The sequence below is a fragment of the Cinclus cinclus genome, chromosome 21, assembly GCF_963662255.1.
Source record: "Cinclus cinclus chromosome 21, bCinCin1.1, whole genome shotgun sequence".
NCBI classification, from domain to species: Eukaryota; Metazoa; Chordata; class Aves; order Passeriformes; family Cinclidae; genus Cinclus; species Cinclus cinclus.
The window spans coordinates 4751953-4771879 of NC_085066.1; the positions used below are offsets into that span (position 1 = coordinate 4751953).

A 19927-nucleotide genomic window follows, 5' to 3' on the forward strand; every position below is an offset into this window, starting at 1 on the left:
GGATCAAGGTTTCATCTGCAGTCATAAAACTAAAAATTGCAGAAAAGCCTTTCTAGGCTTAGGACCCTGTGTTTGTGAGTCTGTATCCATGGTTGCTTTCACAGCTTGTTCACATTTTTGGTCTGGTTTCTGAGTGTTGGCTTGTGGTAGGTGTGTTTCCACTCACAGGTTTGATTTAGGGGCAGAACTGGAATAATAAATGCGTGATCGAGCACTTGCTCGTACGTTTGTAACTGGAAAGAATTTGTTCAGCTAATAAATGTCAGCTTGTTTTCTCTGTGCAACCTGGTCAAGTGGAAGGCGTCCCTGTCCACGGCAGGGGCTTGGAACTAGATGATCTTTAAGGTCCTTTCCGACTCAAACTGTTCTGTGATTCTATGATTATATCAAGGTGCTTTTTTCAAATCAAGTCAGAACTCCCTTTATTGCGGTAACACTGTTTTGCAAAGTCTCTTAAACAGTATCTGGCCTCCTCAATTTTATTTTTTTTTTACTCTCCTGAAAAGAAAGCATCCCCAGCTGCTCACCCCAATCTCCCTCATTTTTAAGCCTTCTCGACATTATTACTCTCTTGTAAAACTACTCCCCCATCGCTATGTGCTTTCCGTGCGCACCTCTTGCTAAAAAAAAAAAAAAAATTAAAAAATAGGGCTTTGCTAAAAACTATATGAATGTATCTCCGAGCGCTTGGTCTGAAATCATGTTCAGTAGGTAAAACCAGTAAGGTTTTTACTTCGGGGAGAATTAAAGCTCTCGCTCGCCTTCCGGCGAGGACGAGGCAAATTTCTCTCTCAGATTCCCCCCCTTGCCTTGCGCAGGGCTCTCCTTTGTTCGGGGCCGGGCTGCGGGACGGAGAGAGGCGGGACCCCGCGGGGGCAGCGCGGAGGGGCCGAGCCGAGCCCGGCCGAGCCCAGCCGAGCCGAGCCGAGCCGAGCCGAGCCCAACCGGGGCGGGCGGAGCCGCCCCCGCGCCGCTCTCTGCCCGCTCGGCCCCTGGCTCACCGTCGGGGCGGGCGGCATGTGGCGGGGGCTGCCGGTGCTGGTGCTGGCCCTGGCCGGGCTGCTGCTGCTGGGGCGGCCGCCGGCGGGGCAGGGGGCGGCCTGCGAGCCCGTGCGCATCCCGCTCTGCAAGCCGCTGCCCTGGAACGTGACCAAGATGCCGAACCACCTGCACCACAGCACGCAGGCCAACGCCGTGCTGGCCATGGAGCAGTTCGAGGGGCTGCTGGGCACCAACTGCAGCCCCGACCTCCTCTTCTTCCTCTGCGCCATGTACGCGCCCATCTGCACCATCGACTTCCAGCACGAGCCCATCAAGCCCTGCAAGTCCGTCTGCGAGCGCGCCCGCGCCGGCTGCGAGCCCGTGCTGGTCCGCTACAGCCACGCCTGGCCCGACAGCCTGGCCTGCGACGAGCTGCCGGTGTACGACCGCGGGGTGTGCATCTCCCCGGAGGCCATCGTCACCGCCGAGGGCGCGGGTGAGTGCGCGGGGACCGGCACCGGCACCGGGACCGGGACCGGCACCGGGACAATGGGGGCGGGAGGGGAGCGCAGCCCAGCCGGCCCGGGAGCGCTCTCGGGTTCTCTGTGCTTTGCCCTCCGCTCTTCTGTCTTTTCTCTGCCTTTAGCAGCCGCGTCGCTGCTGGAAAAGTTTTGCTGTGTGTGACAAGTGACAGCCCCGCCGCCGATCTGTGAGTGTGGGAGCTGCAGCCCTCGTTCCACACGAACGGGGAGCGTTTCCATTCCGCTCTCCGCTGATCCAGCGGCAGCGTTTGCTGGCAGAGAATACAGAGCCGCCCAAGTGAGGGGCTCTCCCCCCCCCCCCATCTCTGCTCATCCTGGGCCGCTCCCTGCCAAAGCAGGTTGCTCCCCTCCCACACTTTCCCACTGGGGAAAGATCTGTGCCCAGAGGAGCCCCAGACAGGAGCTGGGGGACCGGCGTGTCCCCACTCACTTCCCATGCCCGTGGTGGCACATGCACAGCTGGAGGGGTGAAAACATGCTCATCTCAGTGGTTAGCACTGAAGGCACAGGTTTCAGCACAGGTTCCCCAGCGGGTCCCTGGGCTCTAGACTTACAGCTAGGTGAGGAGAGTAGTGAAGTGCAGCCTTCATTGTCTTTGGTTCCCAACATCCCTGGAGCGATCAAATGCTGCCTCCTGCACCCGTGTCAACTCCAGAGCAGCGCTGGTGGTGGCTGACCCCTGTGCCCTCACCGGGGCTGTTGGAGCTGCTCATCTTTCTCACTGCATCCTGTTTCTCCAGCTGAGCTCCCTGTGATCCCACAGGATGGCTGGTGCTGCCTGCAGTACTGTCAGAGGCGGGAGCATCTCTGTGCAGTCAGGTGAGGACTACTGACTGTTCAGGCCACCGCCGAGCCACCAGCCTGCTGTGGCTCAGGGATCCTGCAATTGTCACAGCTGCCTTTGGGTTGGAGGAGTTGGCAGGACACCGCTCCAATGTGATGAACTGAGCACCACAGAAATATTGAATACAGGGAGCTATTGAACAGGAAATTAAAGCAAACTAGTGGATGTTATCACGAGTGAGCTCTGGCCTTTTACAAAGTGACTACAGTGCCTGTGTATTTTCAGGAAAGTATTTTCTGCTGGTGGAGCCAGGCTACCATTTTCTTTGATGCAATGCTTCAGTTCTGGTGGCTCTGCCAGACTTCTCCATCAGAGGAGCTGGCGAGCAGTACTGGGGTGGGAAAGCAGACCAGAAGGGTCAGAGCAGAGCAGCACCCGTGCACCCCACGAGCTTGTGCTGCTGCCTGTCTCCTTCAGTGTCTACAGCTGCAGTGCTGGATTAGGGGAGCTCACTGATGGGCAGTGGATCTCACCTTTCTGTCCTCCCTCAGCAGCAGCCTGGGAATGAAAGGGGGATTTTTCGTGCTGTGCTCAGCACAGTATTTTACTGTGCTTCTGTCCCACTGCCAGTAATGCCAAACGCTGTAATTCCTGTTTTCTTCTCCTAACAAAATATCACGCTTCAGTTTCCTGACCGTGCTCCCCAGCTCAGCCTTCCCAGGTAAGCTGCTCTCTCCATCTCCATTTATTTACAGGCCAGACAAATCCTACTCTATCTCTGACATTATTCTCTTACCCTCTGCACCTCTTGAAACCTCCATACCTTGCCATCTCCAGTCATTACTGCTGTTTCTAACTGCTTCTGTCTTGCCTTTTCCTTCTTCTTTCCCCAGCCCACGAGCACAACCATCTATTTTTGCCATCAGCTGCTGCTGTCTGGAACCTGCAGTCCTGCTGGGGTAGTTTTGGGGAGACATGGTTTTAAATACCAAGCACCTTTCCCTGCAGCATTGAGGTGCTTTCAAAACCACCTTAAAAATGGCTCCAGCATGAGCAAGGTTTGGCAGGTCTGCAGCAGTTTGAAAGCAATCACATTCAAATCTGGAGGGAGGAAGTTTGGCTGAAATCGCCCCCGAGTTACCTATTTCTGAGGACCTCAGCAGTACAATAACCTCTTTGAGGGATTCCAGGGCCAGATCCATGAAAACTCTCTTTCAGTGAATGAGAACCTGATGACATTCTCATTTCTGGGCTGAATATTTTGAACTGATGCATTATGCACCAGACTGAAAGAATCCTTCTTGAGGGAATAAAACTGTTCTTTTAGAAAGCAGAGGGAAGGATTCCTGTTCTAGGGAGAGGTAAGGTGAACACTTTCAAATCCAGTTCTCCAAATAAAAAATTGCAGCTCAGTAGAAGACACGAGTAACCAACTGTCTGATGAGTAGTGTGCAGAATACCTGCTCTTCATTGCTTTTATTTATCTCCTAAGCATTCTAGCCCTTTCTGTTGTCTGTAAACTACATCTAATAGAGCAGGCAGAAATATAATCCATTGTTTCATGGCTTTCTGTTGTAGAAGAGGCTTTTTCTATTCTTTGAAGTGAAATCTTGTTTTTGTTCTCACTCTTTTGCTACCTTTAACAGGGTTCTACTGTTTCCTGTCCTCTTGAGTTTTCTGCATTATTGCTGGTGAGCATTAGAACATTTGTCTTGTCCCTTCTGTAAGGGAGCAGCCTTAAGGATGATGTAGGCAGTGTTTGTCCTTGTCAGAGCAGGGACTGGGTTCACAAGCCCAATTTCCATCAATTACATTCCCTGCATCCCAGTAGCCTGTGACTGTTACAAAATATGGAGAAGCTGTGGTTGGTAAAACCTGTGATGAATCTCAGTAAGAAGTTCACTTTCAGCTGTTGAACCAAAGTCCACCACAGATGTCTTCTGGGACCTCTTTCCATTTGAGTTCAGGTGGTGAGAAAGATCGAGATGCTCCCTGTCGCAGGAGCAAGAGGCTGCTGGCATGGTGAAGGGGTGAAGCAGCTGCTGCAATGTCTGTGATGGAGAAAGCTGACAGCAGTGCTGTGTTTTGGGCTCAGTTAGAGGAATAGCCCACCCCCTGGGTTTGTGCTAGTCTCCAAAACCTAAGTGGGAGTGCTGATTGGGAGGTCTTAAGTTCCTCAAGTTACAGAGACTAGCTTAAAACAAGTGTCATGTGGGAAGTGTATGTTTCTCAATTTTTCATTCTCTTTGAGAAACCTCCGGGTTCCTTTACAGCCAGAAAGCAGAGGGATGCTGCAGGCATGGTGTGGGTGTTCTGGAGGCAAGTCTGGTGCTGAATATTTGGGCTTTTTGTGGAGGATCCAACAAATCATCATCCAGGATGGAGGATGGAAGAGCATCTTGACAGTACATTAACACCCCAGATATCAGATTACTGCATGCTAATGTTGTTTGAAGTCTCCTATGGCATTTATCCCACATCCCTGTCCTGTGCTTTTTGGAGGTGAAAGTGGTTCTGCTTGCAGAAGTAGTACAAGGTGTCTTACATCTCTGGGAGGTCCTGTTCACTTGCTCCACATATTTCAGTCCTCACGTGCACATGCTTATTCTTCCTCCAGTCTATCAGATTATCTGCTTCCCTCATCCAGGACCCTGTCAAACCTTCTTAGGTCTGTGAAGCAACAGGAACTGCTGAGAGACAAAACTCTCTCAAATCTACAATTTCAGAGGCAGGACCTGTGTTTTTTGCAGGTAATAAATGGCTAGTGTTGGCATTGGGATGCTGACTAAAAAAGCATCTTTGACATATGTCCTTGGCTGCTGCTGCCTAGCAGAGTGTTTATGTCTCAAGTGAAATGTTTATTCTGTTTTGAAGAGGGAATTAGCAACAAAACCAGAGCAGTGTGATGGGTACTGTGGGTATGGGAAGACAGATTTGTCAGGCAGGCTGTCTCACCATATCTTATTTAGATAAGAATATAGCTTGAAGGCATGTTGGCCTGTTAATAAGATGTTGGGGAAAAGGGAAGCCACATCACAAGGTATCAACCATGTGCAGTTAACACCCAAACTATCATAAGATGTCTAAGGAGAACTGTGAAGTGATTTTTAGAAAAACACCATCTCTTAAACACTAAAGAAAATTATAGATTATTCATATGATGGACATCTGTTTTCTTAAATCATATGTGAAGCCATGATTTCTCCATGTTGCCTAAGTCCTCTATGTCTGTCTGGATGATTTAATAGTAACCAAGTATGTAAATTTGGCATTGCAGGCTTAAAAGACAAGTGAATGAGCCATTTCTCATACTTGTTTCTGATATATTTTTGACTTAATTTCCAAAACAGTGGTTTCCAAGTTCCAGATCCAATTTGTTCTGGCTCAGTCTTTGCCTAGCTCTACTTAGAGCAGTTGATGTGCATGATGTTGCTGGGGGAGTGTTACAAACTGTGTTGAGGATGAGCAGTCATGCCCAGGTTATCATTTATAAAGTTGGGATTTGTTTAGGTCTTTTCTCAAAACTTGGGAGCAGCCTCATTTCTCAGTTAATTAACAAAATTGCTACAAGTTTCAAGCCTGAAACGGGACAGGAGGAGTTAATAAGAGAGTGTAAATCATAGTAATGAAGATACCACCAATGGTATTAGGTGCTTACTCCAGTTCAGCTGCCTTTGTAGGCTGAGTCCCCTGGATTTTACAGTCTAAGCATTTAGTCAATACCTGGGCCATTAAATGTCATCAAAACCTGGTGGGGTTTGTTATGAGGAGTATATTATGTGGAACAGCCACGTTGCTGGCTGCTCTACAACTTGGAGTTTGAGTTCTTTGTATTGAATGTTTAACTAGCATCAATTTTCCTGTCACTTGGCTTTTTCGTGCATGTTTTTGCAACCAACTTATCAAAGATCCTCGCTGTATTAAGAGCTGAAGTAAATGACAACGAATCCATGAATTGTGGAAGGGTATCTTAATTAATGGGGTTCACAGATACCTCAATCTAAAGAAGGTACCCAAGCAGCTGCCACTGGCTGTGGTTTAATTCTTCAGAGCACAGTGCTTGGAGTGGCTTCAGTAATAGCTAGACCATATTCTTTAACCATGATGAAACCAGGATTGTGTTACTTTTGGCCTTCCTCTGCCTTTTAACATTTTTATTTATTTATTTAAACAGCGATATAGGAAAGGTGTTTGCTCAAAAGTAGGTATTACCAAATTGTTTCTCTTTTTCAAACCTCTCGTCCAAATCTGTGGTTGCAGGCAGTGTTATTTTGTACACTTACTGTGTAAGTGGCTTTTATTTAGTTCTCATTGTTAGTGCTTTGGTTTGTTTTTTTAAATATAGGATCCCTCTGAAAAGCAATTAAGATGGCATATTGGAAAAAACAGTTTAGATTTTGTCCCCGGCTCCTAAATAAAATTTAATAGGAAACTTTTGGACTGGACCTCTGGGTAGCATTCCCCTCTTTGGCAATCCTGTTACTCATCACTGACAGGTGTTTATTTCAGAAAGATTGCTTTGCATAGACAAAACTTGGCAGAGGGTTTGCCCATGAAGAGAAATGGAGCAATAGGAAGAAGTCAGTTGTTTGGGGTTTTTTAAATAGCTTTTTTTTCCCCTCCCTCTGTCTGTGTTACAGCTGAAGGTCTCAGCACTCCTGAGCATCTCCTGGTGGAGAGAGGCCTCTGTCCATCAGGCTGCTAGGGACAGATTTCACAGGGGCTGGGTGGATGGGTGGCCTGGACCCTCTTGCAATCTCCTCCTGGTAGGTAAGCAGGGACCAGACTGTATGAGCTTACCTGGGGAAGGTAAGAGCAATGAGAAGGCTTTCCTGAGAGATGTCATCCAGTGGCAGAGGTCTCCAGTCCCCTCCATAAGCCCACACTCCTGTCCATCTGTAGAAACCAGTTATCCCTGAATAGGCATGAGTGCATTGGAAAGGATAAACATCAAGGAAAGGTCAGTACTTGCCTGGCTCAAGCCCTCCCAAGTCCAGAAATGAACTGTGAACTGATGTGTGGGTACCTGTTCACCCCTCCTCTGCTCACCCGTGGACACCACGTTCTGACCACAAAGCTGCACTGCTGCCTTTGTGCAGGCACAGAAACAGGAGATGGGTGTGCAGACACAGAAACTTCCATTGATGGGTGCTTTGCACACACCTGAATCACTCTGGCTGCACACACAGCTACTTCCTTGGGGGTTACTGGGTTGGGGTAGGACAGGTGACCTGGCAGTGCAGGATTAGGAGATGGTGTTGTAATTTGCTTTAAAATAAGTTGTGTACCTGAGAGTGTGTGGGGATATCTGGCCTAAAGCAGGTTATTTCCATGCTTGTTGGCAGGACCAGGTTTGTGCTGCTGTGTCAAGTGCTCACCTCCTTGTGTTGGTGTGAGCTCAAAGGACAGTTCCTCAGCCAGCACCCATGAGCATCACACCCCACAGGGGCCAGGGAAGGCTCTGAACCCTTTACTGGGCTCTGGTTTATCTTAAGCTGTCTTTTCAGTGTGGGTTGGGCTAGGTTTTCTGAAGCACCATGAAGTCATACCTGTTTGGATCTTGGTTTAGGTAGGGACAGTGCACTTCAGGGCTTTTTTCCTTCTGTGGATGGAAGATGGTAAACACTCAATCTGATACTTCTCTCGTCTTCTCCATGATGAAGATTTTTTCTGTCCCCAGTAACAATTTTGATGGAATGGGGAATGTGCTTTGAAGGTATGAACAAACTGTCCCTGAAATACCTATTTTGGCAGGAATTTTAACTTGCTGGGCCAGGTGAAAAACCAGAGGAGGTGAATTGATCATATGCAGCTGGCCTTCAAGAAAACCTGAGAATGTGGCCAAGGCAACTGAGTGAGAGGGGCAGTGAATCTGGAGAGCTTTCTCCCAGGGGTTGGGGATGCTCAGAGTGGTGAAACATCAGTCTTAGGTACACAGGGAGAGGCTTATTTGGCCACCTCTCTGTGGCTGGTGGCTGGAGGGTTTTTTGCAGACTTTTCTTCTGTAGTTAGAGCAGATGGGAGGAATATCAGCCCATAGACCTGAGTGCTCTCTATGCTTTTACCACATCAGAAGGAATTGTAGATTGAAAGCTGTAGCTAGGCTGAATGAACAAGACAATAGATAATTGGCCCAGAAGAAGAAGAAGAATAAGTGTGGTTATCCTTTTGTTCACCTTTTGCAAGAGGGAAGCCATTTCAATTCCTCTTTCATTACATCCTGGAACACTAGAATGCTTTTGGTACAATATAAAATGCATTCTTAATGCACTGAGAATAACTCAGGTGAATAATCAAAATCAAACATATAAGTGAAGAACCATCTTGTATAGTTTGACTTGTTCCAAGGCAGCATGGTGAAGATTCAGAGGTACTGTGGAATTATTTGATTGCAAAGATTGGATTGGCTCCATTAAAATGTTTTTGTTTTTGTTTTTTTTTCCTATAAACTAAGATCCTGTGGTAGTTTGGAACTTTCTTTGCAAGAAAATGAATGTGATGTTTCATTAGCAATAAGATACTGAATATAAAAGAGCATCTGTTCAATCTTTCTATGTGATTTTCTATACCCTTTGCTCTTTATGCTGACTAGAATAATCATTCCTGAAGTCTCAAAATTTTTTAATTGCTATGTGAGGGAATTAGTTGCTTTTCAGTTTTACTCTTGCCCTAAGTGTGATTTAGTTGCATCCTCATTTATGTAAATGAAAATTCATATTGCTATGAGTAGAACAAGTATTCATTAAGTGGAGATTTTTTTTTTAAAGAAGGATGGCAAAATTAGAATGTTAACTAAGTGATATTTTTCTTGTAAACAGGTATTTACAGAATTTGTGATTAAATAGTGATCCTGGCCCTTAAAATTTAATCCACACATGTAAAGTCATTGTGAATGCTGAGTATCATGAGTGTCTTGGGCTGTTTTACAGCAAATGCAGCTCAGGCTGCAAAAGAGGAACTTCTGTTACATTGGTTCTACTAAAGGCAGTGGCCTTGCCCCCAGGATTATGTAAGAATCTAAGAAAGATGATTGCAGGATTCCAGATTCCAGAACTGGGAGAGCAGCATAAATGATTTAAGTGTGCAAAATTACAGGTGGGTTTTTTCTTTGGAAGCTCATTTGTTTTTCCATTTTATGTGCCATTCTGATGAAATATCCTGCTGCTCTCCCAGTTCTTGGTCCTCTTGCATTTATTTTGTCCTTAGCTCATTCAAGATTATATATATTAACATAACTTGTTTTTCATGATGAAATATATGTATAAACCCATTAAATTATGTGATTGAATAAATAGGTTTGAAATGATGCATTTTACTAATGTGGGATACGCTCCAGTTATGAATGTGTCTGAAACCAGTTCTTTGGGCATAGTGCCTCTTTAAACTTTTGTTCCTTATCTATCCTTCACAGTAATCTGTGTTTTTAAACTGAGGGGAAGGTCCAAAACATTTATTTTGGCATTTACTTCAGCAGTGTGATTATGGTTGGTTGATTTGATTTCCTCAGTAACCAAAAAAATCCCCCAAAAGTAATTTCTCCTTCATCATCTAATTAAATGCAAACACTACATGCGTTTTCTGTAGGTGATCAAAATTCATGGCATAAATGTCAACCCATGTCTGAAACCTGCCAGTCTGTAGTAATGGAAATGGGATATTTAGTCTGCTTCAGCATTTAACATGCTGGATTCAGGTGAAATTTGGGTAAGACATTGTGTCAATTTTAGTGGGCTGACCTCTAGAATATTACAAAATGTTTATTAGTAAAGTTATTAAGTTTCCATGTCCTAAATGTTAGAGAAAACGTTGTAATGTATGTGTAGTGAAATAATCCAATATTAAAAATACTAACATTTCTTTACGTATTTTACAAATCCATGCCAGATTTCCCTATGGATTCTAATAATGGCAACTGTAGAGGTGCCAGCATTGGTAAGTACATTTTTATAAAACTGTATATATATAATAAGTTGTAGACTTTCAAATCGTTGAAATATTTAATTAAGCAAGAGGGGTAATAAGCAATAAATACCTAGATACTTTGTCTTGACTGAGAGTACTGTAGGTTGTGTTTTTTGCATTCCATGTGCAGGTGGGATTTGGGGCTATTCAGCCTCAAAATGTCCATCAAAGCAAGAGGGCTGTGCTGATTTTATTCAAAGTTTTGTCTTGAACAGAGAGAGTAATCATTAAATTGATTTTTTTTCCCCTGGGCAAAACCAGTGAAGATAATGGTTCATTCTGACCTTAAAGTTTTCAAATTAAATTCAATGCCCTTTGTAGATAATGGCAATACTTGTGTTAGCCTGAGGAGATTGGGGGTGGCACCTTATTCCAGCAAGTCTCCTGTTGCTTTTTATTTCTGTTTTGGTTTTACTGGAACTGAATAAAAGTGAATAAAACCCCCTGAGCATTACCACCACTTTGCCAATGCAAAGCAGCAAAGCCCAGGATAGTATATAATAATTATAGGAATGTGAATCTTTTGCCTCAAGCAAGCTAATGAGTGTAGATTTCCTTGAATTTTATTATGATTTCATCCAAAGTTCTCCTCTTAGTTCTTTGTCAAGAAATTGAGACTCGGAAGCCTCCATTGGCATCCATGTCTTTTCCTTCTGCAGAGGTGCTGATGAGCTACAGTGTGCACTGATGTTCACTTCAAGAACATAAACACCTTAGCATGGTTGTTGAACCTGTCATTAGATACCTATATATATATCATTTCAGCACTAAGCTCTGTGACCAAATTGCAAAAAGTAATGCCCAGTTTATAATACAGTTTAAAAATTTAATCAGTAGGTCCCAATGTGAAAGCAGCTACATTTGTGCAAAATGTCCTTTAAATCACAATGCATACCCTCTAGAAACCCAGGTACATTTAAAAAAACACATAAAAGCAAGCCCCTTAACAAGCTTTGCTTTAAATTGTCTTGAGCATGGGACCATGTCTGGAAGACTTGCTAAAGAAATTTGTTACTAGTGTTAGTATCTTTATTGTTTGAAGCCATTTTCAGTTGTGTGTCATGGAGAAAGCAGGGAATTCATGCTCCATGCAGACTGTGCTGTATGCTCTCAGTGTCACCTTATATCAAAACTGTGAAGCATTTCTTTACTGCTGCCTGTCCATAGGCATGGAGAAGGCTTGTAATTCCAGTGAGTGACCCTGCAGTGGAAGAGGAAAGTTTCAGTCATAATTGTTACATATTGTTGTGATGCCTTTCAATGGTGAAAGCAAAACCAGACCTAAAAAAAAAATCCCACCTAGAAAATAGGGTAAGGATGCACAGAAAAATTGCTGATGCAGTATCTGCTGATATCACTGCCTTTTACTGTACATGCATCAAAATGCTGATATCATTTCCTTTTACTGTACATGCATCAAATTGCTGATATAATTTCCTTTTGCTGTACATACAGGATTTCTTGTTCAATGTGCTACATCTGTTTGAGCTGACAAACACAGTTGGACCACCTAAAAGTCCACGTTTCAAAATGGCTCTGTTTATGTGTTGAGTAAAGTAAATCTGTAGTTTTGCCATTGTAAATAAAAGCTTTTTTGTTTGTTTGTTTGTTTGTTTTGCAAGTAGCGAATTGATGTATTTTTTAAAAAAGTCCCATTATCAGCTCTGTGGTTTCTGCATCTTACTGCTTGTGCTGCTGTGCATGGTCACAGGGAACAGTACTCATGGGTTATCCCTGTTTGAGACACCTTTTTTCCATGGCAGTGTCTGCTGGCAAAACCTCCCCTTCAAGTCTCCATGGGGTTTTTTTGGGAGACCATTTTTTACCTCTGTTGGCAGTGAACTGCATTGTTTTCTGCTTCATCCCATGCTCCTCAAGTCTCTTAGAAAATTTTCTGGTGGTTTTTTTTTTTCATCCTTTGTTTATCTGGGAGTTACTTGCCAGGTTTGAGTGCTTGTACAGGTCAGTATTACAGCCAGGTTTTTGATCATGGCACGTATATTTTAAACGACACACATATTTCTTGGTAGCAATCCATGAGGAAAACTATTCTCCTTTGTAGTCCATGTCTTTTGGCATTTACAGAGTGAAGTTTTGAAAGACAGAGATTTTGAGCAGTTGGTAATCCTATATTTTACTTGAGAAGAAATCTTAATGGCTATCTGTGATCTCAGTCAAAACCAGTGGGAGCCTCTGCTGCTTGTCTCTGCTTGAGACTTAACCACTCTTGTGGTCTCAGAGCTCTTCTGGTAATTCTGGCAGCTCCTGAGGAGGCTGTCAGGTAGGATGGGATTTTCCATCAGCATCAGGCAATGCAGTGAATTTTTACAGCCACCTTTTGAGGGTGTTCCTGCTCCCTGAGGGAAGGTCAACATTGCCTACCTTTGAAAATCACTGTACCAGGAATTGGGAGAGAGGAATTGGTTCTGGCTCTAGCTTTGTTATAAAGATGACTTTTGTGTTAGTTTCTGCATCTCTGAATAGTAATTAGGAATAATGCAGCATTTTGTACAGTTCTTTTAAATGTAAATTTAAAAAGCATGAGGGTGACTAGGAGGTTCTTCTGTAAGAACACAGGCAGGTCTGTAATTTAGATACAGAACTAGACTAATAAAATATATTCTGAAATTAATCAAATAAGCCAGTGCTGCCTTCAAACTGAAGGAAATGTGAGACTGTGTTCATCTTGCATTGTAATCTATTTTATTTTACCTGGGACACAGTGCAAAGTACTGTAGAGCAGGAGATTATAGTGTAATGTAAGTTGCTGGATTTATGTTGTTGAGCTTGAGTGCTGAGGTGCCTGTGATGAGCCTGGGTCACAGGAGCAGATCTTTTATGCCCTGTATCAAGGCAGCTTGTAAAAGGAGCTTTAACTTGGCCTACAGTATCCATGAGCTCACAAAGGCAGAAGGGAAGCCAAAAATCACTTCCCTTTTCTCCTTTTGTTATTTTAACACAAACACATAGAAAAGTTGGTCTGTAGGACTGTATATATAGATTCCTGAGGATGTGTTTGAAATTCAAGGAAATAATATACTTTACTTTTGAAATGTTTTCCTCTTTCCTTTTTTTTTTTTGTATTTTCAACTACAAAAATACTTCCAATTGAAAATAAATAATGATTTGAGAAGTTGGTAACTGTATGATTCCATCACCTTTTAAATTTTTTTAAGATGCAGGAATCTTATATAGCACATAAAATAAAAATGTTATAATAAAAATAAAAAGTTCTTTTTCAGACCCTTCATGTTGAATTCAACTAAATCACTAGCTTGTAGGCATTGATATTTGGAGTGATGGTATATAGAAATAAGCTGCATTAAATCTACTTCCATTTATGCCAAATCATTCAATTTATGTCAAAATACATGGCCATGCACGTGTAGTACTGGGATCTGCTGTTTGAAATTACTCCACCAAACCACACTAGTGTCAAATAAATTAATATTTGCAGTAGAACAGCCAGCCTTGAAATACCAGTGGTGTTGATGAACACCACTGTGGGTCTGGAGCTTCAGCATTGGCATACTCTGGGCATTAATGAAAAATGTTTTTACCTCTGTTAGAGTTCCCAGCTGTCTGGCATGTGCACCTTTGGAAATGCTGCTCTGACAGTGCTCATTTGTGTTGTTCTTTGAAGGCAACAAGGGCTAACAGTTTCTCTGTTTTCACCAAATTTGGGCTTCTGGGTCATAATAGAATTGTGTAAAATTTACATAATTCCTAATGGTGAATTGGATGGACCTCTCAGCAGCCTGATCTAGTTGAAGATGTCCCTGGATGACCTTTAAAGGTCCCTTCCAATGCCAGCTATTCTATGAATGCCTGCTAGCCAGAATATCCCAGTTTGCTAAACTAACCTGAGATACCAAGTATTCAAAAAATACTCACTCATGCACTGCCCTAGTATTTTCTTTCTGTGTCTCTATTACGGTTTGCACGATAAAAGGAACAGAAAGGAGGGAATTCCTTAAGTCTAGTACAGAAGAGAGAACAGCATTGCAAGGGTGGAATTAACAGCACCTGTGAACACAGGATGGAACCTTGAATTGGCTTAAAATGATGATTTTGTCACTTCAGACTCAAAGTCTGTGTGTCTTTGTTGTTGTGTTACGGTTTGGGTTTGGTTTTTCTTTTGAATTTCAGTATGTCATGTTTTGTCCTAAAAAACATTTAAGGTCTCACGGACAATTCCACATCTCCCAGCAGAATAGGCCAGGAATGCCCCGTGGTTTCAGTGAAATTTTAGTTAGGTGTGTGAGCTCGAGGTTTTGGGAAGATTTGTCACTGAACACATGCTCTTTTTTTCTTTCTAAACAAAGCTTTCTGTTTCTGTAGACCGCTGCAAGTGCAAACCTGTAAAAGCCACCCAGAAGACTTACCTACGTAACAACTACAACTATGGTGAGAACAGCTGCACCCAGCTCCCAGCTGCTTTGAGGCTGCAGGAAAGGGGAAAAGTGTCATTAAAAAAGCCTAAAAAGTTCACAGTTACTGGTGGTAACCCAATATTACAGGGGGAAGGTGTAGTCTGAAACATTTCCAATTTAAAAGGATGAAGGGGATTAGCTTGATGTGTTGGTACAAGAGTGTTTTTGTTGAGTTATTTCAGTTTTGGTGCAGGCATTTGGGGTTCATGTATTTCTCTAGTGTGAACAGCCATGCAACAATAATGATATTGTGGGCTGCTGTGCCTCAGCTGTCTCTGTGATTTCCAACATACTCAGCTTTTGAGAAGGGGATGTTTTTAATGGCTTTCATGCCCACTAGCTCTCCATGAGATCTGACAGGTTTTTTTTTGTCTTGTGGCGTGTGGCAGCCAGCAATGAGCAGCTTGCCAGCTGTGTTGTGCTGTCAGTAACACCTGTAAAAGTGCACACAGCCATATCACAGCTGCAGGCTCATATTTTTCTTCATACTGTTGGTTTCAAGCAAGTTAGGCCAATGAAGCCACTGAATAAATGTCACAGGAACTGAACAATTGGGCTCTTCCTGATTGCAAAAAACAGGCTTTTCTAAGCAGTTAGACCTTTAGGAGTTACACACAGTTTTAAATAATAACAAACATAATCCAACCAACCACCATACACCACGATGTGAATATGTAATGGTTCTGTAAATTGTTTTTCTACCTCTAATTCAGCTGAGTCCCTTTTCCATAGTCCTTTTCTGCTTAGCCAAAGTCGCAGGCCTGAGCCATGATTTTACAAAGGTAACAAGGCCCTTATTTTATAAGGCCTTGCCTATATGCAACACTTCCTTTTTTTCCCCATTAATCAGGCAAAGAGCCTTAAGTTCAGTGAATTTTAAGGCTTTATTTAAATGGTAGCAATTGTATAATATTTATTAGGATTATGCATATATAAAACCAGAGTCAGACAACCGTCTTTTAAAAATAGTTGCTGTTAAAAGCTAAAAAATTCTAACTGTATCCAAATACTTTCGTGGTCACTAGTCAGTTTTTTGTTGTTTTGGTGGATTTGTTTATAAAAATTCAGAGTGACTCTTCTCTAGTCAGAAACTGCATATGGCAGAGTCATTGAGCATGCCCCTGTCAATTTTCTCAAGCTTTTGAAATTAAGTAGGTTTCAAAAGGCATTTGAAATATCTCCAAACTAAAGCAATAATTTACTTTGAGATCTTGAAAGGTTTTGAGAAAGGGGATCATTTAGAGTAGATTGTGCATACCAGATGCACAAGTTAGTGTTTGTTGGCAACTGTATTTAATGTGCCTGCAATACATGCTGGTTAAGGGTTGTTATGGGTAGTGAATGTGAAGTGAGGAGATGTGTAAGTCCATGGTTTTCTTTCTTCTGTATTACCTTTTTCTCATAGGAGACATTTGGAATTTGGGGTATCTCCTATTTGTAGTGTGGAAAGGGATTCTTGTTTGCAGGCTGTGAATGATGTGGCATTCTCTAGAGCATGCCTCTGGGTTGGCTTTGGATTTGCATGTGGTCACCAGGAGAGAATGAAAAGCTTTGCCTTTGAAAGGCAGCCTTTCCTCCTGTGCAACTTAAGGCAAAAAGAAAGGGCAAGAGAGGGAACAATTATAGAGGTCATTGGGTCAAGATCAGGAGCATTTGAAGTTCATAAAGAGCAGAGCAGATTAGTGCTGGGTCACTGGAGAGGATAAAAAAGGTAAAGGGCCTGTCATCCAGCAGAAGTAGTGATATGAGAAGTTTTAATGCACATTCACTTTTTGTGTAAAGGTCAGAGTGATAAAGTTTGCTCAACTGTACTGCACGTAGTCAGAGAGGGAACAGACACTGCTCAAAGCAGAGGGAGAGCATGCAAGAAATAGATCTAATGTATTTAATGTGGAAAGGGTGAAGAAGAAAGGAGGGAAGGAAGTCCAAGGCTAACTTAAACAGCACGTAAATCGGGCTGGTACATAACTCCTGCTCCTGACCATATTATTAAGAGACACAGTGAGCTACCTGGACCTCCTTGGTGGAGGGTGAAATAATGAAGGGAAGGGATGGAGGCAGAGACATTGCAGGAGTTCAGCTAAGTTTCTGATAATGAGGTCACCAAGAACATCTTGGGAGTGACCTGCGTCAGCTATTATGTTAATTCTAACAACATTCTTTCTGACTTCTTCCCAGTCATTCGGGCTAAAGTGAAGGAGGTGAAGACTAAATGTCACGATGTCACTGCAGTAGTGGAAGTAAAGGAGATCCTGAAATCTTCCCTGGTGAACATTCCCAAGGACACTGTAAACCTTCACACGAATTCTGGCTGCCTGTGCCCACTGCTCAGTGCCAATGAAGAGTACATCATCATGGGCTACGAGGACAAGGAGCGCTCCAGGTGACTCTTCCTGTGTTATCCTTGCAAACAACAACGTTTGTCTTTCCTCTTCCCCTGTCATGAAGCTGAAGGTCAGAGCCAAAAGGAAGGAAAGCTTGGTGTGTGTGTGTCTGTGCATCTCCTTCATGGAGGTGTTGAGGGAGGGCAGGGCTCTCTGCAGGCACAGAGGTCTCAGTTTTGTGTGGGTTGGGTTGCGCAGCCTCTTGATGGAGTAACTGGGTGTCTCTGTTGTGTAGGTTACTCTTGGTGGAAGGCTCCATAGCTGAGAAGTGGAAGGAACGCCTTGGTAAAAAAATAAAGGTAAGAAAACACCTCACCATAAGTCAAGGGTTGTGGGTGCCATAAAACATCTACCTTTCTTTTCAAAATAAGGGAAGAAAATGTGTATGCTGCCTCCAGTTAATTAATATCACGTATCAAAAACTTAACTTGGTGTGTTGTTTGCTGTATTACTTAGAATTGGATGCTGAGTAAATTAAAGGGATACGTTGAATTACCCCAAAGCATCCTAGTGTAGCAGCAGTCAAAACCTCTGTCTCAAAAAAGCAAATAGTAGTGAGTTTTTTAAATCTGTAGGCAAGCTCTGTGTTCCACAACACGTGCCTGCTTAGCTGGAAAGTTCTGCAAGGATTACCTTTTTATGTTTTGATGCATTGCAGAGTATCAATGGTTTTGACATTGTTAGGAGTGTCACTTAACACAGAATACTCTTATTTTGACACAATTTCTCAGCCATTCCTTTGCCATAATTGTTGTGCCTGTGCAAACCAGTCTTCCACTCAGCACTTTCTTCATCAGTGTAAGGGTCACTCGCAGGAAAATACTGTTGTGTTTATAAAAGTGAGATTTTCTGTGCACATTTCTCACATCAGTGGAGATTACAGGAGTGAAAAGATGCAGGGATCTTGTTTCAAGACGTTGTTTGATTTGGCAGAATCCTAGGAAATCATGTTGTTGCCATGGGCTGACTTCTGCTCAGTTTCAGTTCTTGGGTGGTAACCTCATTTGTTGGAATTTTTCTGTGGGACACTCATTTAGTTCCTTGTTGTCTGTAACCTGCTGCCTCTGCCCTTGCACCCAGCCTGGGGGTGTTGAGAACTCTGCCATGTCACCACTGACTTATCATCATCATCTTCCTTCCCAAGGGCATCAACAGTTGAACCAGCTATATTTATTATGTCTTTTATTTTCTTTTTGCTGTGATTTCTGTTGCCAGCGCAAAGAAAAGTAAATAAATAATAATAATAATAGGGGTTTTTTTAATTAACAAAAATCCCTTGACTGTTTTTTCATTTTGCTTTTCCTAGACTGCATGAGCAGCTTCATTTAAATGTTATTATTTTGAAGGTGAGTCCCCATTGTGCTGAAGCTGTTGTGCCTTGTATCAGACCCTTCACAGCCCCACAAGAAAGCCAGGAAAAGTCTCCTTATTTAAACAACTCTTCCCACCAAGCTCTCATCTCACCCTTGAGCTGGGTGACGCGGCGGGAACGCCAGTTTGACTTTTCTGTTTTTGCTGCTGGTTGTGGTTCTGTAAGCTCTCCTGGGTCCTGGAGCCTCTCCTGACGTTTCTCTGCCTTTCCATCCGCAGCGCTGGGATCAGAAGCTGCGGCACCTGGGGAAGGGGAAGGGAGAGCCCGGACACGGCGACTCGGCTCCGAAGGGCGGCGGTGCCCGGCAGGCACGCAGTTAGATGTGGGGACATGCAGGGGACTGTCTAGCAAGACTTCACTGTTGGAGCAGCCAAGGAGAAATTGCACTATTGCACGTTATATTCTATTGTTTACTATGGAATAATGTTGTAGCTTTTATTAGTTTTTGTTCTCCCTCTTGTTTTCCGCCTTTTTCTTTCTGGATGTGTGCAAGTTCTGGAAATGTATTTTTTTTTTTTTTTTTCTGTTACTGAGAACTGTAGAAAACTGCCCTTATGAGATGAAGAAAGACAAGGATATACTCAATTTTCCTTTTTATCTCCTGAATCTTTTTTGGGAGAAAATTCTGATGCAAGCAGGAATGAAATCTGGCAAAGGCCATTGCTTAAAGTCATGACTCACACTGGCTTTCCCTGTTCACTCTTTATTAATCACTCTTTGCTCTGTTTGGATAGGTTGTTATCTGGGTTTAAGTGTAACAATTTTTATTCTGAAATATAATTACGAAACACATAAAATTTTTTTCTTAAGAGAACTGTTTGAATCAGTATAGCTTTAATAAGTTTTCTTACAGGTAAACAACTTGTATAAGGCAGAGTCTAACTTTAAATATTTCCTGCAACAAACACAATGTGCATCTACACAGGTAACCTGGGTTTTCCAGTGCTTTGGATCTTGAAGGAAAGATTGTTTAGTTCTGTAACCATAATTTATAGCATGCTTCTTCTCTTATAATGGCAGTTTTTTCCCCCTTTTCTCAGCTGAATTATAGGAGTAGACAGACTCACCAGGCCTGCTTCTCAGTACAGGTCTGCAGTTTAGCCTTTTGATTTTGTGGTGTTATTCTTAAATCTTTGCCTACATAAACAAGTGTTCAATGCTCAGTAACATATGTCCAATAAAAGAATTGTAGTTGCCAACACAGACCTTACCTGACTTCTGAACCAACATCATATTGCTGATACTACTCTTGAAAATATAAAAACAAACCAAAAAATAACCCCCTTAATTTTTGTGCTTTAATAGAATTCTTTGCAGATGGTGCCAACACATTTGAAATTACTTTTTGTTTTACTACTCTCCCATGCTTAAAAGAAATTAAAATGGGGTCATCAAAGAACAATCCTTTTTGGCATAGTCTGCAGAGGGGAACTGGCTCTACTTACAAAGAGCAAATGACTGTTGTGTTC

The 19927-nt window shown here is 42.9% G+C and overlaps 1 protein-coding gene across 1 annotated transcript; it reads left to right on the plus strand.

Moving 5' to 3' along the window:
* The first annotated feature begins 885 nt into the window (after nt 1–885).
* Nucleotides 886–19649, plus strand: FRZB (frizzled related protein). The gene is made up of 6 exons (XM_062506670.1): nt 886–1477; nt 10192–10239; nt 14611–14676; nt 16881–17085; nt 17322–17385; nt 18677–19649. Exons 1-6 carry the CDS (start codon nt 1018–1020, stop codon nt 18776–18778), a joined length of 945 nt encoding a protein of 314 aa, XP_062362654.1. The 5' UTR covers nt 886–1017; the 3' UTR covers nt 18779–19649.
* Nucleotides 19650–19927: the final 278 nt, after the last annotated feature.